The following is a 24,715-nucleotide window of genomic DNA, read 5'->3' on the forward strand; positions in this document are numbered from 1 at the left end:
GGTCATCCACTGTTGAAGACAGGCTAGGAAGATATAGCCTATAATATACCATGTATATAATATACCATCTAGCCTATGGCCATGGTTGGAAATGATAGGACTTGCAATCAAACCCATCTGGAGGGCTCCAGGTTGGAGAAGGCTGCATGCATTCTGTTCTAATCTATGTTCAAGGCAGGTGCTGCATTGCAGTGCCTTTTACATCTTTCCTTTGAAAACAGGTGTTGGGGGCAAGCAGGTACGTGCCCCAAACATGCACACCAGCCCTCCCTCCAATATCCCAGTCTTTAAGGCAGCAGGCATAGATATTCTGATGAGATACTTGGCTCTTCCCCTCTTTGACAACGGCTGCGGAGGCTGCACTGGTCTTCAGGCTTGAAATGTGGAGTTGTGAAAATGCCAATGCCATTCATGTATCATAACGTTGGATATGCTACAAGCAAAGGGAGTTAAACAGAAGGCTGTACTTTGCTTCAGCTAATAGATCCTGGAATGCAATAGCTCCTGTAGATTGATTCTTTACGCGCACGCGCACACACACACACACACAAAGCAACATTGCATGCCAAACAGGAGTGGTGATTCCAAGATTAAGCTTCTAGTCCATATGGCTGCAGAACATGGGGGAGTTTGCTCCCGACTTCACCCCACTAGCCTCTTGGAGAGGCTTTTACCAAACACAAATTGCTCCTCTGGACCTGGGGGCACATCTGCACTGTAGTCTCAAACCAGTTCAATACACTTTCTGTCTCCCCTGCAAAAGCACCTTTCCCAAGCGACAATACCCAGGATTCGCTTTCATATCACAACTGGTATGAAATCGGTCAGCATTCTGTGTATGGATCTACCATTCATTTTAAAAACAATCAGCATTAAAAATTCCAAACAACATATGTCAGGCTTCTCCAAACTGGTTTCCTTCAGATATTTTGGACTACAACTTCCATAATCCTCATTGGCCATGCTGACTGGGGCTGATGGGAGTTGTAGTCCAAAACATCTGGAGGGCGACAGGCTGGCAAAGGCTGACATGCTGCAAATGGATAGCGTAAGCCATAAGCATGTTCTACATTTATGTGTGTTTAATAAATTGGATACCTAGTTACCTACCTCCTTTGGACCTTACATAATGAGATAATTTTAACTAGGGCAGCATTAATCGGACTTTTTATTTTCCCATTCTGCTATGGTGCTTCAAGCGCCAATATTTAGCATAGGGCATTCTTGGTGCGCTGATCACATTAAGAAAGCACCTCTGGATCATTTCTAGTTTTTAAGTGAGCAGGAAGGCCACGGGACAGAAGCCCTCAGCCAAATTCCAGAAGCCCTCTGCGTGCAATCAGCTCAGACCTCCGGGAAGAGTGGTCTGCAGCAAGGTAAGGAAAAGATGGGGAAAAGAGAAAAAGGGGTGCCCCCAAAAGAGGCGACATGCCCACTTTGCATTCTGGCCCTGCTCACTGCCAAGGCGCCCCTCTGACCGTGACCCGTGAGGGAATGTGGCCTCACTGACATGCCCCTCCCACACTTCCCCCCGAAACGTTTCCTGGCTTTTGTGCGTCTCCCCCCTCCCTGTTCTAAAAGGTTGAAATGTCTCTCCTAAGGCGCAGTTACAGCAATAAGAGCCTTTGGCTACAACACGCTGGCCCCACGCCTTTTGCCCCACCCGCCACCAGAATGCAGCCCCCCAAATGGAATGCGGCCCTCCGGCTGAAAGAGGTTCTGCATCCCCACTACACGATGTCCCTGATCTCAGATCAGACCGTCAATTCTCCAATTTAATTTGAGAAGACCGAGGCGAGAAACAAGGCTCCACGTGCTGGATCGGATATGCATGGCCCCAGTGAAACACATCCCTGTGTTAACTGCTAGTGGTATGCTGGGGGTGGGGGGGGTGCAGGTATGCAGAGTGGGTGGAGAGCTAAGCCCCCCACACATACCAACGTATATAGCTCTGAAAAACTACAATCTGATCTGGCCCAGTAACTAAGAGACGCCATTTATACAGGGCACCGAATGATGGCTTGATGTGCACCCAGTGGTGTAGCGGGGGCAGGTCTCACAGGGGCGTGGATGTCACCCCCCCCCCCAGGCTTCCCCGTTCCCTCTGAGCTCAGCTGTGATCCTCACAGGAGCTGGGGGCAGGGGGAATGAATGTTTGCCCATTTCCCCCCATTGTAATGCAAAGGGTTTGGGGCTGGCTTGGCCCTGCGTGGGGGCCAAGGGCGTTACAAAGGACCTGCTCCGGGGCGGAGATACAACGGCTGGCACTGGCTTGTTGCCATGGATCAACATGGCAGCTGGGGCTTGGGGGCTCTCCTCAGAGGCGTGGCTATGAGGACGGTCACGATAAGCACCCGCACTTCAGGATTTTCCATGCATCGCTGCTTGCGCCCCTTCAGCCGAGATTAGGCAGGAGCTGCCGAGGGCCCTGAGGAAGCAGGGATCCCGCAAAGCCTGCCTGCCCCAACGCCATGGCTCGCCCTTTCCGAAGACAGACCACGCCAGAGGCCGCCAGTTTGTGTAAAGGACATTTATTGATGATTCGAGGCAAAGCTGGATTCCCCCTCCCCTCCGAGTCTACCGGCTCCAAGTGATGAAACGGCAGCAATGGTGAGCAATGACAAAAATCCCTCCACCCCACACATCACAGCATGCAGACAAAAGACACAGCACAGGCCCAGCAGAGGGGGGGGGGGAGGGACGGATGTGGTGGACATTTCTGGCCGTGCCCGCCATCTTGTTTCACTCCAGCCTCTGGACAGTGGCTCAGGTTGTGCTGGGGGTGTCACCTCACACCGCCACTTCTGATGTGGAAGAGCTACCAGATCTCCCCCCCGCACTGCCCCAGGATCTCACGCACCCCTGTGAAAGAGCCTCCGCTCGGTCACACGACTGCGACCACCTCCTAAAGACATGCAACGAAACTGGTTGTCAGGAGGGGCATCTGAGCACGACAGCTTCCTCAGGATCTGGCCAAACTCCCACCCTTCCGTGCTAGAGATCTGCCGTCCACACGTGGCAACCTTGACAGGTGCTCCTGGCCTTCTCGCCATGAAACCAGCTTCTTGGCCTCCTGGGGGCCCTCCAGATGTGGGACTTATGGGCGTGGCAGTGCCACACTCCTGGAGGGCGGCTGGTTGGCGAAGGCTGCTCTTGGACCTCTGGAGCTAGCCCCCAAATTCCCTCCCCAAACTGGAGTCACCACGAGGTCCCTTTTGGTCTCTTGCTCAGTCCAGGCGTGGGAAGCAAGGGACACAGGCCCCGTCATCAAGATGGCTGTGCCTAGGCAATGTCCACCGTGGGAGCGCCATGGGCCGGGTTAAGCCAAAGGGAGCGCCCAGATCCACTCTGCAAGGGTCTCGCTGGTTCCGAGAGGCTGAGCTTGGCCGGAGCTCCGAGAGCCAGTCCTGGCGACCTGCGTGAATGGCTGTGGCAGGTCAAGCTATGGCGAGGCCACCCTGCCAATCCCAGGGAATGTGGGTTGCCCTGGACTGGCAACCTGGAGTCAAAGGCTGCAATGCGGTGGCCAGCTGGATCTGATGGGCCTACTCAGCACCCAGGGGTGGGGGTAGCGGACAAGTGTTTCCCCACCCTGCCTTTCCCCAAACTCTTGCTCCAGCCTTTCCCCAACCTGGTGCCCTCCAGAGGTGTTAGACTGCAATGGCCATGGGAATTCACACTAACAGGCTGTGAGTGGGTTGAACAGGTTCCCCCCCAGTAGGGGCTTTCCCGTGACCTTACCTAGGGAGACCTCACCCCAACCTTGAGGAAGCACAGGGAACCGGGGCCAGGCACCCTCCAGATGTGTGGGACTCTGACTCCCATCAGCCCCAGCCCGTGGGGCCCACTGTTGGGGATGATAGGCACTGTAGTCCAACACACCTGCAGGGCGCCGGCTCAGGAAAGGCCAGCCGATGCTTTATAACGTGTAGGGTGGGATGGCCATGGCCGGGATCTTGCTTGAGCCGCGCCAGGGTCCCGCTCGGGCATGGGCACCTGGCGGCTATCTCCTGTCTCCAGGGAACATCCAGCACAGAGGTGGCAAAGAAGGGCAGGGGAGACTGGTGGTGCCTGCTATGGCAAGGTTTGGACCCATAATGTGGGGGGAAAGGCAACCGGGCTGAAAAACCCACCCTTAAGCTCACCAGGCCAAGCAGAGGAGACCAAAGATCCTCAGCCACTTCCTAAACCCTTGTTGCCCCCTACTGGACCGTTGCACACACACCCCGACTCGTGGTAGCTGCGGTCCTTGGCTGCCATCTTTCCTAATGGCCTCGTATATGCGCAACGTCATCAGGAAATGCTGCTGCGAACTGCGCCTCTGTGACATACATGCCGCACTGCGGCGCACGTCGAGGGTGGGAGTGGGCTGGCCTTCCCCACGGCCTTCTGCTCCGGGGGCTCAGCAGCAACAGATCCCCTTCCGAGCCATTCAATGCAGCTTGAGCCAAAGAAACCCCTGTGCCATGACAGGTGTGCGGCTGGTGAGATTTTCGGTCCTGGGTGGGGGTGTTGGCGGGAAGGGCAGAGTGGGCTTCAAATCCCCAAAAGGTTACAACTAGTAGCAAGCTGGGAACTCTCAAGGAACAAATCTACACCCAAGCGTTGTTTCCGGTCAGACTGGCCTGTTTCGGATGCTCCCTCCTGTACCTCTGCCTGCTTGAGACAGCCGGTTAATTGCAAAACAAAACAACCCCAACCATAATCAGAAGTGCGCAAATACAAAAGAATAAAGTGCAGTGTTGTGTGTGCGTGTGGTGTGGTGTTGTCTCCAGTGTCTCTGGCTTGGCAGAGATATACTGTGTGTGTGTGTGTGTGTGTGTGTGTGTGTGTGTGTGTTTAAAACGAGGGTGCATATTACAAAATACCAACTAGAGGCCTACAGTGGTTTAGAAAACGCGAAGCGTTGGCACGAAATGGAGAAGCCCACGAGAACGAACGAACGAGACAGATGTGGCACAGGACTGCGGAGAGCGGGTGACGCAAAGTGGTTACAAACTGGTCACAGAGGCTAAAAGTATCAAATGGGGCCTCCCCCCTACAGATACCAGCACGGGAACACTACTCGCTACCTTGGTTTTGCCTCAGCAGGTCAGGCTGAGATCGCAGACGCAACACAGAGCTGCCGGCCCCCGCCTTGGCAGTGTTCTTGGCCTGAGCCGACAAAGGGGGGACGGCAGAGCGTATGGACCTGCCCCCCCCCCCGATTCGCCACGTGGTCAGGCGTCAGCGGCAGCTTTTATTGGGTTAGTTTTTCAAAATGGCATCGTAGACCTGGTAGACGTAGTGGGACACTTCAGGAGCTCGGCACTTCAGAGAAAGCTGTGGGAGAGAAGTGGGGTGGGGCATTGGTTTATTTCAAGGTTCTCTGCACGGTACAGCACCCCAGGGGCGGGGGAAGAAGCTGCAAATGGAGGTTTCGAGTCCTCCTTCGTCCTGTTTTTCTTGCCCTCCCCGTCATCCGCTCACTCCCTAAAGCTGGGGTAGGGAACCTCTTTCAGCTCAAGGCCAAATTCCATTTCAGGGATGCTCCCGGGGCCGCATTCCAGTGGTGGGTGGGGCCAAAGGCAAGAAGGGCGGGGCCAAAATAGGGGCACAATCCTACGCACCTGTACTTGTAGGACTTTTTTTCTGTCCAAATGTGCATAGGATTGCGCCCCAAAGGACTGAAATGGATATGATTAAGTAAAGTTTCTTTGAGCCCTTACACATTTTTACCTGACCTCAGGACGGTTGACTGGGAGAAGCTGGAAATGCAAATACCTAACGCATCATCACCTCATGAGGACTAGGCATCTCATGTTAACTTGTGCAAAAGGGATGGTCAGAACTGGGCCCCACTGCTTCCAGAGCCTATCCGGGCAAGGCTGGAAATCCAAGGGAGCCCAGGGAGGGGAGAGGCGTCTTGTAGGCCCCTTACCGTGTAGTTGGGGTTGCCTGGCTGAATGCGCAGCTCGGCCAGGATCCAGATGCCATTGGTGAGTTTCAGGGACTGGTAGAGCATGTCTTGCCCCTCAACATTCCGCTTGGCGATGGTGTAAACGTTGTTGTTTTGGAGCTTGCTGGAAACGGTGTCTTCGAGGAAGGGAAGGAAGGAAAGCCTCGTTAGATCACATGAGCACCTCAACCAGTTCAGCACCATTGGAGTACGCTCTGCATGGGGCTGCCCTCGAGGACAGCCTGGGGCAGATCAAGACAAAGTCATGCATAGGAGGAGACCCATGGAAATCACTGGGATTTAAGGTTGCCATGGCCAACTTCAGTCCAATTGATTTCAATGAGTCTACTCCAGGGGTGGGGAACCTCAGGTCTGTGGGGCCAATCCGGGGTTTACCAGATGGCCCCACCCTCTTCCACTGGCCCCCATCCCCTTTCCCCTGACCACCAATCATTTTGTGGCTTCCGCAGGTTTTCCCCAATTCCAAAAGGTCGAATTTCCTCTGCTAAGGCTCAGTGACTGGCAGTATAAGCGCTTTAAGTTAAAATAGGCTGGCGTTTGTTTGTATGGGGGGGGTTGCTTTGGGCCCCACCCCCTTCGCCTTCAGCCCCGCCCACCACTGGAATGTGGCCCCCCAGAGCTTCTCAGAAATTGAATCTGGCCCTTGGGCTGAAAGAGGTTCCTCACCCCTGACATAAACACAGGAAGAAACAGGGGGCGACTTAGAGACATCCCTGGAAGTGAGGAGGGGGCGGGCTCCTGAGAGTCAACAGTATCTGGCTCCACCAAGACGTTCCGTGGCCACTTGAGAGCGTGTCTGAAAGCACGATGTGTAGGCTGGGCGATTTATCCGTGGCTGTGAATCATGATGGCTATATGGCACCCATCGCTGAGCATCAACAGCTGGAAGAGGAGGCCACACGCCCTGCTTTGGGGGGTTTCGGAGGCGACAGGGTGGAGCAGATGTGCCTTTTGTCTGATCACCACAGGGCTCTACATCCTTGTAGACACGCGTGTCACCCTCAGGAGAAGCTGGAGGGGAAGATGGCCTCAGACTACAAGGGGCTCATAATCAAAACATCCAGGGGTTGCCAAACCGGCAACGTCACCCCTACTTGCCCTCACTTTTAGGGCACCCTTTGCCAACCTGGCACCCTCCGGAGGAGTTGGCCTACCAGTCCCACTGTCCCTAGCCCACACAGGCATGCGGCTCTCCTAGAATTGCCAGAAAATCCCAACTTTTGTAAAAATGCCTCCCCACGCCATCCCCTGGCTGCAAAATGTTGGCTCTCTGGTCCAAAGCGAAGCATGGAAATGGAGCAAGATACATATATTTATATATGCGGACCAGATTGGTGTTGGATCCCCTGCTACATTCTGGAGTGGTTGGCTGAAAAGTTCATGCAACGTCTACTCATTCTCCGTCTCTCTCCAACACACACACATTTGCGGTACCCAGGTTCACAATCCAATGGACTTTTCTTGTCTTTTCTTGGTTGCTGCGGAAACCGAGACACAGAAGCGACTAACCCTTTCCTGGACTTACATCCCCCTCCCTCTATACAACTTCACCCAGGGAATACACCATGCAGAACCCCAGACACAAAGCCACAACCGCTGGCCTGGTAAGAGGGAGGAAAAACCCAACTCACCCCAACCCAGGGAACCAAAGGGCTCTGAAATGCAGGGGGACACCAGCGGCCCCCTCCCATCCTACGACCACCTGCACGTCAGCCCTGCAAAAATCAGCTCCCCAAACCTAGACCAGAAACATGCTGTTTAGATGATTGTGGAGGGGAAAAAAGGTTCCCATTTTGGAAATCGGGTTACACCCGCAGGCCGTAAAGTTCAGATCAACCCTAGGAGGCAAATCAATTCTGTTATTTAGGGGAGGGGTTGTAGCTCAGTGACGAGCCCCTGCTTTGCATGGAGAAGGTCCCAGGTTCAATCCCCGGCATCTCCGGGAAGTCTGCAAAAACTCCTGCCTGAAACCTGGAGAGCCGCTGTTGCCAGTCAGTGTTGACAATACTGGGCTAGATGGACTCAGCAGAAGGCAGACACAGTAAAAGGCAGCCTTTTCTGTATCCCCCCTTTTTTTGGCAAAACCAAAATGATCCCTGAAATCTCCAGGACAAAACGTGGAAACAAATGTTTTTATTGTAGAATTTTATTGTTTTAAACTGTTTTTATTGTATGTTGTACATCGCCCAGAGTGGCTGGGTGACCAGCCAGATGGGCGATTAATAAATTTAATAATAAATAAATTAATTAAAAAACTGGCGATCCTACCTGGGGATCACGCTTGCTGCGAAGCCGGCAAGAGATATAGTCTGTTAAAGCTTTCAAAAATTACAGAAGGGGACCCGAGACGTCGAGAAATAGCGAGTGGTCCGAAATCACCCCCCTCCCCACTCCCACCCCTGACATCAGCTTCATGGCTGAGTGGAGATTTGGACCCAGGCCTCCCCTATTTTATTTGACTGATTGGTTTAAAAGACTGGTTTAGGGAAAACCCTCCCAAGGCACCTCACAGAATGCGACACTGCAAAACCCTTGTCCGATGCAGGTGGGTAGCCAGTCTTTTGCACAGAGGGAGATGCTTGGTGGCTCCCCCCGTGAGGAGGTTCCAAGACCACCAGAGTAGATCAGATATCAGAGCTATACAGCAGGTGGCCAGCATCACCCGACTGCAACGCACAGAGGACTTCTGGTTTGAGCCATGCAGGCTGTGGTCTCAGAAATTTATGCTCAGCTGTACAGCCCCTCTAGCTAACATGCGGGGGGAAGCACAGCCCTCTCTGGCCATGCCTGATCTGCTACCTGGGTCTCCTGCGATAACAGGGTAAAGAGCCCCTTTCTTCTCAACTCTCTCCCCTTCTTGGGTAGGGCCAGAAAGCTCCACGGAACTAATGCTGTGCCGCTCTCGTGGCCTGCATAGGGATCACCTGATCAAAACCCAAGGGATCCGTTGGGCCAGCGGCACCTTAAGCGAGAGACCACTAGACAAATTCAGAGAGGATCCATCTGACAGTCTACTGTAGGATACCAGCTGCTGGGCACAAAACAAGAACGAGGGAGGGATGCTGCCTCTGATACGCTCTGCCTGTGCTCGTCCCAGAAGCATCTGGCTAGGTACTGTGAGAAACCAGATTCTGGACTAGATGGACTTTGGGTCTGATGCCCTTGTGGCTGCAATTAGCCATGGCAGCAGGGGTCACAGAGCTTTTTGGGTCAGAGGGCACATTTGAGGGAGGGCCACGTGTGCTCTCACAAAATGGCTGCCACAGGGCGGGGATTGCCCCTTCCTAAAATGGCTGCCATGGTAGGCACGGCCGGTGTACAGAAAACTCATTTCCCAGAAGGCAAACTGGTGAGGCTAAAAGAGAAGTAACTTGGCCAAGAACCTCAGTACAAGGCAGAGGTGGGGGCTGAGTGCCAAATCCCAAAACCGCTCCTTTGGACTCAAATAAGGATGGTGCTGGAGCAGCATGCCAGCCTTCCAGTTGTTTTTTCTAATAAAAAACCCCTCAAGAAATAAAATAAAAGTCAGGAGGGGCCAGGAACCTGGTGGGCACCAAGGGATGCTTCGGTGGACATACTGTGGCCCAGGGACACCACGATGGAGACCCCAGACTTAATTCATCAGCCAAGTATTTCTTTAAAAGAAGAATTAAACCTCTTTTTCACTGAGCTCAAAGCAGCATATGACGCTCTTCAACGTTCGGTGTAAACAAGCCCCCGCCCCACCCCAATAATAAATCATAATTAAAATCACACACATGACAACCCAACCAGAGAAAATTTAAACCTTCGCTTAAAGGCCTGGTGAAACAGGAAGGCTTTACAGCCCTCCCGAAAACTTCAGCGATGGCAGTGCCTCCAACTACCTTCTTGGTGGAGTTTCTGAAGAGTGGTTCTGCTAGGCAGTTCGGAGCGCCGGAAGCTACCTTCTGCAGGTGAGGGTACTCATCCATCCAGCCCAGTTTTGCCAGCTCTGACTGGCAGTGACAGCACAGGTTCCTGAACAGGGATGGGGCACTCCCATCGCCTGCTTCCCAAAATGCTTTAACTGGAAAGGCCGGGGGTCCGGCCCCTTCTGCAGACCCAGCACGGAGCTTTACTCCAGCTGGGCAGCGGGGCAAAAATTGCTGTTCCAGAACCACTGGAGCCCAGAGGATGTCACCTGCCCCCCACCCCCACGGCGATCTTGATGCAGGCAAGGTTACTGACCCCACGCTGCAGCGATCTTGGCTGCTGTGGGAGCCAAGCAGGGAGGGAGGAGAGAGAGAATGAGAATGAGAGAGGAGAGGGAAAATGAGACAAAAACAGAAGGGAAAAGAAAGAAAGAGAATGAAAGAAGCGCCGGGGGGGGGGAGTGTGTTCTCCCAGCTCAGATGAACCTGGATACCCAGCGTGAGATGGGACGCGCATCTCACGTCGCCTGCTGAGAACGAAGGCTGCCCCCCTCCCGGCAATATTTGTGCTGGGTTGGGCGCCAGATGGTGGAGGGCTGTGCTGTCAGCCTAGAATTGATTGGAAGCTCTTTGGGGCAGAGGATGTGCCAGCTGCACATCCCAGCCTTCCCCAACCTGGTGCCCTCCAGAGGGGTCGGATGGGCCGGGGCGTGCTGGGAGGTGTAGTCCGACACGTCAGCGTCCCTTGTTTTACTACTAAAGGCGTGCTCCGGGGAGCTTGAACTCTCCCCTTTCATTCACAGCTAGCGATGCCAGCCAGTCTGTCCCCCCCGCTACCCCCCCGCCCGGTCCTCATATGCCAAGGCCGATGTCAGCTTCTTGGGGATCCAGCACGGTTGCTAGGCAACACTGGTTGCCTGGCAGCGCCTGACACAGCAGGCCGAGCAGTTTGGGCCCACGTGATGGGGCTGCCTTTATCGGCAGCCGCTTGCTCGGAAGTTGCAGCGGGGTTGGCTCTGGATGGGGCAGAGCGCTTGGTGGGGCTGGGGGGGAACGGAGGTGCCGGGGCAGGGGCGGGACACACCGACCCGCCCGTTGCACTGGCATCTCTGCTCCCGGGTCCGCACACGCGCAGTGAGAAATACCTCCGCCACCGTCGCTTGACGAGACAGACAGCGCTTGGGGCGGGGGGGGGGCACGTGCGCAGAAGCTGGTGGGCCCCACCCCTCGCATCTCAGCCTCAAAGGATCTCAAGGTACTGAGCTGGGGGAGAGACCACCCACACCCTCCCCAAGACCCCTGAGAGCTGCCGACAGCCAGAGAAGACAACCTGGGTCCAGGACCGGAGGACGGGACTGCCGGCCCTCCAAATGTTTTGGACCACAACTCCCATCATCTCCAACCGTTGACCATGCTGGCTGAGGCTGATGGGACCTATCGAAAACATCAGGATGCCGCCAGGTGGCCTCTCCCTGGGTTAGATGGACTAGGGCAGGTGCTAGACAGCAGCGACCAGAATGCCAAGGATCCACAGAAGCAGCGCTGGCATCTGGATCCTGCCCAGGAAGGAAAAGCTCCACGAGGTTATTTATTCATATAAATGAGGCACATCTGCATTCCTGCCACCCCAACCTCTCCTCTAGGGGGTTATGACTGAGGTATGTGGAATGTATCATATTCAGCCTTGCAACAACCCTGCGAGGCTGGCCAGGTTGGAGGAGAGGAGGAGTGAGTGGTCGGCCGAAGGCTACCCGCTGAACTTCACCACTGAGTAGGGAAAATATCTCCATGTTCCCCAGGCTTCCCCAGCCTCCCCCACCTCACTGGCCTCCGGATGTGTTGGGACTACACATCTCCTCCTGCTCAGTAAAAAGCATGTTCCTAGTCCTCAGGGCAGCAAGGGTCTGGCTGAAAGGTGTACAGGCAATGCCTCCCGAAACCTGCAAAGCCAGAGGGGCAGCCGAGGGAGTTTTCCAGCGCCTGAAGGTTGAAGGGTCAGTGTCTCACAGGGCTCCCTGGCTAGAAAGCCCAGAATTAATTGCACAAATTAAGGTTAAAACCCCTGCAGCATGACGGATGTGAGGTGGTGGAAATCAGCCAAAGCGGGCGCACGTCCTCCATGTGTAAAATTTGGGCAGGTCACGGGACCCAGCTTTTCAGGTGGCAGAATGTGGAACACCTGTGCAGGTGTGCCTACAGCAGTATTCCTGCTCCCCTTCAGTTGCCTCTGGATTTATTTAGTATAGTTAAAAGATTTTAAACTCGCCTTTCAAGGTGTGCTTGCCCTCGCAAGTTGGGTGGCTTACAATACTGCAAAAAGATTAACTTGCAGATAACAATTCAACACACACACACAGCCTCAGCAGCTAAGGGTGTTTACACACCAGATGCAGACTGGAATAAATGTGTCTTCCAAGCTTCCTTTTTAAAAGTACCCACCATCCTACTGGCTCTTGCTGGACCCCTGACACTGATCATACAGGTGTAGGCGGTTCTTCAAAGGACGTAGTCCCAAACCACGGGGAGCTGTCAAGGTCAAAACCAACATCTGGAATTGGGCCTCATAACTAACAGGCAGCCAATGTCAGTGATACAGAATGGGAGCCACAGGACCGGAAAGCCTCATGCCCACGAGCATTCTGGCGGCCAAATTCTGTACCTGTTGCAGTTTCTGAACAGTCTTCCAGGGCAGCCCTATGCAGAGCGCATTGCAGCAATCTAACATGGATGTAACCAAGGCATGTGTCGTTGTGGCTGGGTCAGTTTTCTCTAGATAGGGCCGCAGCCACTGAACCAGCCTCAGCAGGTGCAATTGTCTGGGTTGGCCAGGTATAAATGCTCCGCGCCTTCTGCCTTTACTCCGGTCGACGGAGGAGGGCCTGCCACCCACGACACCGCACACTGCTGCTCCCCCCTGCTCCCTCCGCCACCCGGATATGGCTTCTCTGGACCTTCTAGGCACAGGATCTGGCATTGCCCAAACATCCCTTTTGTCGGGGGGGGGGGGGAGCATTCAATCCAAAGCCTCTAAGCGAGCACAATGAACTCTCCCCCCGAACTCCCTCGCTGCTGCCGTCCTCTGCTCTCGCAGCGACGGAGCTTGAAATAGAGCCTCGCCCGCCCTCGCTGCTGCATCGATGAAGCTCTTTTGACATGTGCAGGAGAAACCCCCGGCTGTTAGTGACACAAAGGCCGTCGCCTTCCTATTGTCGACTTAATTGTTATGTTTCTGGCTCCCCGACATATTTCAAGAACTTGGCGCCGAAGGGCGACCTTGTAATTGACGACGGGGGCGGCGGCACGGAGCGAGGCAGAGCAGGCCCGGGAAAGCGGACAGCCTGCTACCGATTGCCCGAGAGGCCCCAAACGGAGGCGGAGGTGGCAAAGTCGGCCAACAAAAAAAGTGCGTCGGTTCATCTTGGGCAGCTCCCGGGCCTACTACTGTGTGGCCCCTCCCACCTCAGAAACTGCAGGCCTTTGCTCTGCTGTGGCGATAATTGCGCACTGGAACATTAAAAAAAAAGCCAAGGGAAGCGGGTGGGAAAGAGCAACTGTTAGGAGCAGAGAATGGCTGCAGTCAGGAAAAGGGAGAGAAAAACCCTCACTCCATAGTAACCGAATTTTGCCCTTGTAATGAATTGGGCAACTGAAGTTAATTGAGACACATGGGCTGATTTTGCTTCCCAGGAATGCTGAACGCAGAGCGGGGCTGGGCAACCTATTCTGCAAATTTTGCCATCCTGCAAATCTGAAGAGCACCAGCAGAGGGTCCGCCTAGCCCAGCATTCTGTCCCCGCAGTGGCCAAACAGCTGCTCACAGGAAACCCACAAGCCTTCCCCAGCAACTGGTGCACATAGGCTCACTGCCTCTGGTACTGGAGGTAGCACATAGAATCATAGGGCTGGAAGGGGCCTCCAAGACCACCGAGCCCAACCCCCTGCTCCATGCAGGATCCTGATTCCCAGGCGGTCTCCCATCCAAGTACTAACCAGGGCTGACCCTGCTTAGCTTCCGAGATCAGACAAGATCAGGTGCATCCAGCCCTTTACCATCAAGATTTGTAGCCATGGATAGCCTTTTCCTCAAGGAAGTTGTTCAACTCCCTTTTAAAGCCATCCAAATGGGTGGCCATCACTACATTTTATTGGGTCAGTAGGCACATCAGGAAGTTTGAGTGTGTTGTGGGTGGTCTCACAAAATGGCTACCATGGGATCGTGGATCAGGAACAGTTTAAAAGCACTGATCTTAGGTTTGAGATTATTAGAACTTCAGCCTTATGGCAGAATTTCCTTTCTTTAACAATTAAAAAACAACCAGACCAAGGATCCATCTAGTCCAGCATTCTATTCTCACACTGGCCAACCAGCTGCCCAAGGGAAACCCACAAGCAGGACAGGAGTGCCACAGCACCCTCCCACCCATGTTCCCAGCAACTGGTGTACACAGGCAGACTGCCTCTGGTACTGGAGGTGGTATATATGCCTGGACCACTCCGCCTGAATACACCCGGTGCCACCTCCAGCATTTCCTACAAACCTCTTCTCCTGGTTTGTCTCTGGAACAGCCCCTTCGTCCTCCTCTCCCGCGGAAGCGAGGCCCGCATCTGTGTGAATGAACAGAGCCCGCATCCTTCCCCAGCTTCCCCTCACTGCCATCTCGGTGTCATGGCGTCCCAACCTTTTGAAATGTAGACCACAAGCTCCTCGGACAGGAATCTGCCCCTGTTTTCCTTATGATACCCTGTAAACCACAGGTTGGGAACCGGCAGTCCCCCAAGATGCTGTTGGACTTTGACACCCATGAGGCCCACCCTGCATGGCCAATGGTCAGGGGTAATGGGAGCTGCAGGTGTATCAGCTACATTGTGAAGTGCCATCCACATTGAATGGCATTGTTGGGCTTTCTCTCTTTCTTAGTTGCCTCTTTCTTTTTCCGCTTCCTCTAAGGCAGAGGAGCAGAACCCGAGGGTCAGGGGCCAATTTCGGCCCACTGTGTTCCTCAGGTGGCCATGCCCCTTCCCTGGCCACGCCCCTTCCCCACCAATTATTTGGTGTTTGTGGGGCTTTTCTGCAGTCTTCCCCCCCCCCCATTCTAAAAGCTTGAAATGCCTCTCCTTACTTACTGGCAGGAAGAGCTTTAAGTTGAAATATGCTGGGGAGGGCTCTTTTGGGCCCTGCCCACTGCTGGAATGTGGCCCCCAAAAAGCTTCTCTGAAATGGAATTCTGCCCTCGGAATGAAAGAGCTTCTCTGCACCCCTACTCTACGGGCTGCAAGCTTTAAGGGCTTCGTTTCACCATTCATTGCTCGCAACCTTTCAGGCCAATCTTGGTAGGCCAATGTTAAGGGCTAGAAACTTGTATTTTTTTTAATGAAAGCTGAGACTCTGAGGACGCCGGTCTCTGCACCCAACACCAGAATCCACCCTTGCTCCATGGGATAGTGGAATTCTGGCCCGAACACAGCCCCCAGAGCACCGATCACCCTGCTTCTGTTTCCCGTGCTGTCGTGTGCCTGGCGGTTAACGACCCTTCCGCGTTCCAAATGTTGCCCGCAGCCATCTTCCCAGATCAGGGGTCTCTCTCCCACGGACTGGAGCAGGGGAGGCCTCCCTGGGGGCCAGCTGTCACTGGGGGAAGCGACAGCCTGTGTCAGGATCCTCCGCTTCTGCTCTGCTTGCGGGAGAGCGGGAGCCTGAAAAGTGGGTCACGCCTGATGAACAAGACGGTGCTGCATTCCTTGGCCGGGCTGGCTTCCCCGCTCCCCGGAACTGAGGCTTTGCTCCCACAGCGATCACAGAGGCTGCCTCAGCTGCCTTTCCCTCCTCCTCCTGCTTGCGCCGCTCAGATCAGGCTGCCAGGCTCAGCCGGGAAAGAGGGGGGCGGGGGCATCTCCAGCTGAACAGCAGAAGGGGTCCCCCGGCGGCGGCAGCGAGACTGGTGAGGGAAGGGCACCGGGCGCAAGAGAGGCAGGTCTGAAGGAGGAACCCAACATGAGAAGCACCTTGCCAGGGATGCGGGGCTGGACTCTTCCAGGTAGACTGGGGGGGGGGGTAGGACCTCTTTCAGCCCGAGGGCCAAATTCCATTTCGGAGAAGCTCTTGGGGGCCACACACCAGTGGTGGGCGGGGCCAAAGGCATGGGGCCAAAATAGAAAAAAATGCCAGCATATTGTAGCTTAAAGCTCTCACTGCCCGTAACATTGGAAGCTGCCTTATACTGGGGTCAGACCCTGGGTCCATCTAGCCCAGTACTGTTGACAATGGCTGGCAGCAACTCTGCAGCATTTCAGGCAGGATTCTTTCCTCGCCCGAACTGGAGATGTTGCCCAGGACTGAACCTGGGACTGTCTGCATGCAAAAAAGGGGCTCTACCACAGAGCTATGTTCCTCCTCCTAAAAATACAGTAAGATTCTAGTCCTCATGGTTGTGAATAAAGGTCTGATTGAAATAGGAACAAAGGAAGCTGCCTTACACCAAGTGAAGAAAAGCAGGGGCTCTACCACTGGGCTATGGCCGCTCTAAGTAAGCCTTAGGGGAGGCAATGCAACCTTTTGGAAGGGGGGGACCGCGGGAAATCTGGGAAACCATCAAACGATCAGCGGCCAGAGGAAAGGGAGTGGGGGCAGGGTGTGTGGCCACAGGGGGAGCCCTGGAAGGCTGGATCAGGACCCCAGGTGGGCTGGAGGTTGAACACCCCTGAGGTCGACAACACCCGGAACAGCATCTCGTCACCATCATTATTCTCCGAGTGTGAATCCCAACACAGCCAGAGTGGCACCATCCCCACATCACAGGGAGGTGTCAGCATAGCTGGTGGAGGAATCTTGAGGTTTGCAGAAGAATTTTTGTTAAAATAAAAAAATCTCCCCGCAAAACAGCTCCAAGAGGACTGAGCCACAGAACGCTGAGTGCCTTAGGAACACAGGCAGCTGCCTTATTCTGAGTCGGACCCCAGCCCATCTAGCCCAGTATCGTCGACACGGACTGGCAGCAGCAGCTCTGCAGGGTTTCAGGCAGGATTCTTTCCTCACCCTCCCTGCTGATGTGAGGGGCTGGACCTGGGACACAGTGTGCAAAGCAGGCACTCTATCACACCGAGCTACGGCCGCTCGGGGGCGCGGGGGAGACCAGGGGAAATGGATGATCTTCCAGGGAGGCACGCTTTGGGGACTGGCACACGGAACGGAAACCCTCTACACCGCAGCATTCTGTTTCACTGTCCTGCCTGTCCTCCTGTTGATACCACTTTGGGGGTTGCTCAAAAGCCGTTTGCAGCCCATAATGGGGGGAAAAATACAGGTAAAAAACAAACAACATCAAGAAAGCCACAGTGAGAGGGGACCTAAATGGCAAAAGGGAGAAGGAGCTCACGTAATGGAAGAAGCTGCCCAGACACGGGTCGTTCCAAGCAACAGTGGAGCTTCGTGTGTGGAAGCCGCTGGTGCCACTTGCAGATCCAGTACAGAGAGGGTCCAAGTCCTGACCCACTGACTTGTTTATTCCTTATATTCCCAGGAGCTTCAGGGCTGGGCAGGGACGCAATCCCACCCCAACACTGTAACTCCGCCTTCCCGGCTGGGGATGATGGGAGGTGCAGTCCAACAGCCCTGGAGGGCATGTGGTGCTGGACTGCAACCCCCATCATCCCCAGCCAGTTGGCTTGGACGGCTTTGAAAGGGGAGCAGGGCACGTCCGGGGGGGAGAAGGCGGCCTGTCCCTGGCTGCTGGTCTTGCTAGCCCCCTCCGCACGCAGCGGCTGTTCCTGGATTCTCATTCGGGGGGGGGGGGACATGGGACTGCAGGGGAGGGTGTTGCCTATGAGTACCGCAAGACGAGCTGTGCTGGGCCAGGCCAAGGGTCCCCCTGGGTGTCGCCTTCATGTCCTGCTTGCAGGCTTCCCTGTGGCGTCTGCCTGGCCGCTGTGGGGGAACTGGGGGCGGGATTAGGGAGGCCTTTGCTCTGACCCCGCGAGGCCCTTTTTGTGCCCCAGCTCACACCCATGTGCAGCCAGCCCCAACCCTGCTGCCCTCCAAGTGCTTGGGACTACTGATGGGTCCGATTGGGGCCCCGCCTCGCCACCAAGAAAAGGGCACTCAAGAGAAACTACCACCAGCCCCAGCCAGCTGGGGATGATGGGAGTTACAGACTAACACATCTGGAGGGCACCAGGTTAAGGAAGGCGGCTCTAACCACTATACCAGGGCCCCCAAAAATCTGATCCCAAGGGAATGTGAGAAGCTGCTGTAGGCTCCACCACAAAATGTCTGATCACTGGATCGGCACTTTGGCGTCTATACCTGCCGCAGGTACGAATCTCAGACTGCATCTTATTCAGCAAAAACTTTTGTTTTGTGTCCGCTGGACACCACAACGTCTCTTTAATAAGAGATTGTCTAATTCCGCTAATTGCTAGCAGTGCAATGCAGCTAATACTGCACTGCTGAGTATTAACAACAGCAGTATTGTTGAGCCACGTATATGGGGGATACGTGGCTCAACAACACTACAAGCGAGAAAGATCTTGGAATTGTTGTCGATCACAAGCTGAATATGAGCCAACAATGTGATGTGGCTGCAAAAAAGGCCAATGCTCTTTTGGGCTGCATAGCTTCCAAATCCCGGGAAGTACTAGTTCCCCTCTACTCAGCACTGGTTAGGCCTCATCTGGAGTACTGTGTCCAGTTCTGGGCACCACACTTTAAGAAGGATGCAGACAAACTGGACAGGGTTCAGAGGAGGGCAACAAAGATGATCAGGGGACTGGAAACAAAGCCCTACGAAGAGAGACTGAAAGAACTGGGCAAGTTTAGCTTTGAGAAGAAAAGACTGAGGGGAAATAGGATAGCACTCTTCAAGTACTTGAAAGGCTGTCCCAGAGAGGAAGGCCAGGATCTCTTCTTGATCATTCCAGAGTGCAGGACACAGAATAATGGGCTCAAGTTACAGGAAGCCAGATTCCGGCTGAAGATCAGGAAAAACTTCCTGACTCTTAGCGCAATATGACAATGGAACCAATTACCTAGGGAGGCGGTGGGCTCTCCCACACTGGAGGCATTGAAGACGAGGCTGGACAGCCATTTGTCAGGGATGGTCTGACTTGGATTCCTGCATTGAGCAGGGCGTTGGACTTGATGGCCTTGTGGGTCCCTTCCAACCCTATTATTCAATGATTCTATGATTCTAATACTTCTTTTGAGCATATGTTTTGGCCATGTCCAGTAGTTGCTTCTTTTGTGGGGGAGGTTATTCCACAGATACATTTTGTACTGGAGCAGTCTCTAATATTCACTGATGTACACACTCTTTTAAAGCATTGACCAGCTTTGTGGAAATTAACAAATGGCCAGCCTAAATGGATTCCCCGCACAGCTAAAAGTCTGATATTGCAACATTGGGAGGATAAATGCTCCCTTCCTCTAATGCCGTGGACTGAGAACCTTACAACACTTTCGACATTTGAACCGGTGGCATATGGACGCCCCCTTCAAATGGATACTTATTTGGGTATCTTTTGTGGAAGCCCATGTAGAACTGCTAGAAAGGTGTACACATTTCATATGCATTCATTGCTCTGGATATATACGAATTCATGTGCGTATATTTAAAAAAATGCAATTTTTAAAAAAAGTTTTGTGGGTGCCTGCGGGTGCTGCATTGGGGACCCCTGGACTACACCATGCTGGCTCTTATCAATGGCTGTCAGTATCACTGCAGCTGTTGATCATCAAATTTTGCTCACGCATGCTATTGTTATACTCCCTCTCTCTCTGTTTTGCACCCTGAGCACCAGCCAGCTCGTTGGTGGGGAACAGACACACAACTGGGGTCCAAAGGAATTTAGTGGACCAAAAACTGTATTTGAGTGGGAGATCAGTGGGTTCCAGTCCCACCTCTGCCACAGATTCATGTCAATGGTCTCATAAGGTACTGGTGAGGATGAACAGACAGAGTTTCTGCAAGCCCGAGAAAGTTAGGTGTCCAGGAGTCCCACAGTCAAAACCACTGGATTTGGTCCCCTTCTGGTTTTCCTCCATCCTGCAAGGCCTGCACAGGAGCTAATGAAGTTTCCATGATGCCATTGATAACAGGAGCTTTGCTACAGCCAATGGAAAACCCCTCAAGCGCGCTGAAGTGCATTGCATGTAACCAGCAGCAAGTAGAAGTATTTGATCTACTGCTCGGTGCTGTTCAGAACACTACATTTAAAAACAAGCAAGCCTCGTGAGGAGAGACAGAAGATGGGCAGCTCGTCCCCTGCGGGCAGGGGGAAATGCTAGGCCACACCAAAGCAGGAGCTCCTTCCAAGGCAAACCCAGGGTTCATAAATCAAGCCTGCCCGCGGTTTAGCAGAGACATTCATGTGCAGTGCTACTGAGGACGGCTCTTTAGCAAAAAGGAAAAGAAAAAAAGGAACAGTTCTCTACTTACCGGCGTTCAGGTGACACTCCTTGATTTGGAACTGGAGCTCGTTTTCATTCGGAATGTCTTTCCACGTTGCAAGGAACACCTGACGTTCTGTGGAGGTGGGAAAACGCAAGGATGAGCCTTCCACTTTCTAGAGCTCTGTGAGACATCCCGACATCTCCACCCAGGCTAGCTTCTGGGCCTGGCCACTGGGCCATACAGCGCACGGTGCAGATTTGGGGCAGCACCCAACAGCGTCATTCCGCAAACGCAAACAGCACTAGCGGAGCTCTGCTGAAGGGCTCTGCTTTCCGTTGTGCAAGCTGTGTGGAACAGCTCCCGTTCCGTTTGCACAAGCAGTCACACATTAGGCTTGTGCATAACCCTTGCGCAACCCTTGCTTTCGATACCATTGACCATGGTATCCTTCTGGATTACCTGGATTGGGCTTGGGAAGCACGGTTTTAAAGTGGTTTCGGTCCTTTCTGGAGGAGCGGTCTCAGAAGGTAGGGCTGGGGGACTTCGGTTCCACCCCATGGCCATTAATTAGCCTGTGGGCTGCCGCAAGGTTCTATCTGGTCCCCCATGCTTTTTAACATCTACATGAAACTGCTGGGGGAAGTCATCAGGAGGGTTGGGCTGAAATGCCATCAGTATGCAGATGATACTCAGCTCTACCTCTCATTTCCATCTGCACATCCCAGAGAGGCTGTGGAACTCTTGAACCAGTGTCTGGAAGCTGTTTTGAGATGGATGGGGGTGAACAAGCTGAAACTAAATCCAAACACGCCAGAGGTACTGTGGGCTGGGAAACCAAGTACTTTGGATGGAGGTTTACAACTGGCCTGAGATGGGGTTGCGCTCCCCCTGAAAGACCAAGTGCGCAGTCTGGGAGTCCTCCTGGACTCTGAGCTAACTGGGGAAGCCCAGGTGGCTGTGGTGTCGAGGAGCACTTTTTACCAGCTTAGGCTGGTACGCCAACTGCGGCCCTATCTGGAGAGGATGGACCTTGCCTCAGTTATCCACGCACTAGTCACATCCAGGCTGGACTACTGTAATATGCTATATGTGGGGCTGCCTTTGAAGACGGTTCAGAAACTCCAGCTTGTGCAGAATGCGGCCATATTGGTGGGGGTGAAGCAATTCGATCACGTAACGCCTATACTGCACCAGTTGCACTGGTTATAGGTGCGTTTCCGAGCCCAATTCAAAGTGCCAGTTTTGACCTTTAAAGCCTTAAATGGTTTGGGACCAAGTTACTTGAAGGGCTGCCTTCACCCATATCAGCCTGCCTGCACTTTAAGGTCAGAAAGAGAGGCCCTTCTCACTTGCCCACCCATGAGAGCAGTCAGGTGGGTGACCACACATGAGAGAGCCTTCTCTGCGGCGGCCCCACACCTTTGGAACAAACTGCCATTGGAGGTCCGCCATGCTTCGCCATTGCAGACTTTTAAGAAGGCCTTGAAAACATATTATTTCACCTTGGCCTTCTCTTGATATGACTGCTATTTTTGCTGTTACTGCCATTAACATTGTTCCTGGTTTTACTGTTGGTTTTTATTGTTGGTTTTATTGTTTTTATCACATTTAATATTTTAACTGTTTTTATGTGTTTTATTGTTGTAAGCTGCCTTGGGAGGGCTTCTGCCCTGAAAGGCGGCCAAGAAATACTTTAAAAAAATAAAAAAAACCAATATGCAACTGGTTGCACAAGAGTTGTGAGCAACTGGTCGTGCAGGAGTTATGTGCAACTGGTCGCGCAACCGTGCTTGCGCAAACATAACTTTAGTTGGATTCTTCTCTTGCATGTAGCTCAGAACCTACATGTAGCTTAGAAACTGCCAGTCTGGCGCAACGTCATTTGCGCCAACAGGAAACTGCCCTTGGAAACCCAGCGTCCCCAGGGAACGGATGCTCTCTACAAGCAGAGAGAGCGTGCAGCCTTCTCTAGTCTGAGTGCGCTATGAGGACTGTTGGAAACGCTGGGGTATCTTCAGCCTGGAGAAGAGATGTTTACAGGGAGCCAAGACTGGGGTCTTCAGACAAGGGCAAGGAAGACACAGATCTCAGCTCAACGTTAGGCGGAACAACTTAACAGTGAGAACTAGCCTTCTCCAACTGGGCCACCTTCCAAGTGTGTGGAACTGCAATTCCCATCACTCCAGTCAGCAGGGCCAATCTGACACATCTGGAGGGCCCCAGGTTGTGGAAGGCTGTGTTTGTCAGTGGAAGAGGCTGCCATGGGAGGTGGTGGGTTCTCCTTCGCTGGAGGGGTTTAAGAAGAGGCTGGGTGGCCACCTGTCAGGAATGCTGTAGCTGCGCCCTGCAGTGCAGAGCCTACACTTAGCAAGGGGCTGGACTAGATGATCTCTGAGGTCCCTTCCAACTCGATGGCTCTGTCTCAGCACACACAAATCTTGACCTGTGAGCCATCGAAAGCCAGGGGAAAATCCCATCTGGCCTTTCCCAGAGTTTATCGTTTGTGACAGGCAAGGTGGGAAGTCATAACAACAAGGGGGAACCTGCAAGTCATGGGGGAAGAAAGGCAGAAGACTCTTTATACCCGATCTCCCCGCTCCACTTCCTTCCCCAGTAACAAAGTGTCATTTGGGGGGGTGGGCTCGGCACTTAAGAGAAAGCTCCCTCAGAGCCCACCTTGCCCTTCCAAAGACTGATTCACAGAGATGGAATCAATCTCTGTGAATCAATCAGATTCAAAATTAAGCTCCCCCCTGAGCCCAATCCTCTCTTTCTCTCTCTGTGCATTTTGGGGAGAGAGGGAGGGCTGTTTTGGGGTGCAGATTGGGACTATTTCAGGTGTAAACCTGAAGAAAAATGGCCAAACAGCCCTTAGAAACTGCCAGTCTAAAGACGAGTTTGAATATCAGAGGTGAGGATAGAAATAGTAGCAGTGCCTCACCCCTATCTCGATTGTTTCCCCTTTACCGTAAAGGGGCTTTTCCTGCCTTTTCCTGGTCACCCACCCCATCTATCCCTTTGGCCCCAATCCCTCCTCTATCAGAAGTTTCCAGACCTACGAGCGGCAGAAGATACCACCCCTTCGACACGCCCTGGCCCTCTGAGGCCAGGCGGCAGAGAGGTACCACTCACCCATTTTGCCATCCTCTACGAACAGCACGTTGAGGGGGATAAGGCAACTGAAGTAAAAGACGTCGATGTTGTTCTTCACGGCCACCTGCCCCGAAAGAACGAGAGGAACACATTTCTCAGTTTTTGAGCTTGCTTCCCCATCAAAGTTCCCGATACACAGACACAGACATGGGGGGAAATGAGTACATCTAAAATAATAAAAGAGGATGTGTGTCTGTCCGTCAGCACCGTAGCACCAAGACCGTGAAACCCGGGCACCTGAAACTTGGCATGCTTACGAAGGGGGCGCTAGGGTTATTTTGTTTTAAATGCATTAATTGATTTAAATCAATTTAAATGTGTCTGTTTGGAGCCTGTAGTAACATCTTCAGTCACGAGGTGGCAGACTTCTGTACCGAGTTTGAAGCCGGGGGGTGGGGGTAGTCTGACAGAAAGTTCTATGGCTGCTGCCTACCCGCTGCTGTGGGGCAGCCCCCTCAAGGGAATGGGCAGACCCTCCTTCCGGGGCCTGTCCCATAGCAGGGTCCATGCCTAGGGGTGCAAGCAGACATGGCTTCACTCAGCTGGGGCAGACACACTGTGTCCAACTCTGATAGCAGTCTAAGGGTGCAATCCTATGCACAGGATTGCGCCCTGAGTCTGCTAGAAGGTTTCACTGTGTCAAAACTAAGGGCCATTCCAACCTGTGCAAAGCTGGATCCATTTGCTAGTATGGAAATAAAAATATACAATAGAGCAGTGACGTTGATTTCTGGGACATTTTGATCACAAGAGAACAGTTTTCCAGAGAACGGTTTGGAAATCTTTCCAGTCTCCTATACCTCAAAGGTTTTTCCAATGAGCCAAAAATAGTGGAATTGAAATATCTCATTGAGGGAGGGGGGAATTAATGAAGTGCATAGTGTGGTTTAAATCTTACATTCAAACAATCCACAGCTTTTACTTGGAAATTATTTTTATTGGAATGCTTGTAACTACTTTAAGAATACAGGAGCTTCCAAGTCCCCGGAAGTACTAGTTCCCTTCTACTCAGCCCTGGTTTGGCCTCATCTGGAGTACTGTGCCCAGTTCTGGGCACTGCACTTTAAGAAGGATGCAGATAAGCTGGAGAGGGTTCAGAGGAGGGCAACAAAGATGATCAGGGGACTGGAAACAAGGCCCTACGAGGAGAGACTGAAAGAACTGGGCGTGTTTAGCCTTGAGAAGAGAAGACTGAGGGGAGAAATGATAGCGCTCTTCAAGTCCTTGCAAGGTGGTCACAGAGAGGAAGGCCAGGATCTCTTCTCGATCATCCCAGAGTGCAGGACACAGCAGAATGGGCTCAGATTCCGGCTGAACATCAGGAA

The 24,715-nt window shown here is 53.2% G+C and overlaps 1 protein-coding gene across 3 annotated transcripts in view; it reads right to left on the reverse strand.

The window, feature by feature from the left end:
* Positions 1–2,517: 2,517 nt before the first annotated feature.
* Positions 2,518–24,715, reverse strand: part of AP2B1 (adaptor related protein complex 2 subunit beta 1) — a 99,666-nt gene continuing 77,468 nt past the window's right edge. For all 3 annotated transcript variants that reach the window (XM_084822987.1, XM_084822988.1, XM_084822989.1), the window contains 4 exons: positions 23,370–23,454; positions 20,283–20,369; positions 5,921–6,075; positions 2,518–5,322 (listed from right to left, as the gene is read on the reverse strand). In XM_084822987.1, coding sequence (XP_084679113.1) covers positions 5,248–5,322; positions 5,921–6,075; positions 20,283–20,369; positions 23,370–23,454 — 402 coding nt within the window. In that variant the 3' untranslated portion in view covers positions 2,518–5,247. The remainder of the gene's footprint in view (positions 5,323–5,920; positions 6,076–20,282; positions 20,370–23,369; positions 23,455–24,715) is intronic.

Source organism: Heloderma suspectum, chromosome 16 (genome assembly GCF_057233095.1).
Source record: "Heloderma suspectum isolate Gila_16-S chromosome 16, 16-S_ref, whole genome shotgun sequence".
Lineage (NCBI taxonomy): Eukaryota > Metazoa > Chordata > Lepidosauria > Squamata > Helodermatidae > Heloderma > Heloderma suspectum.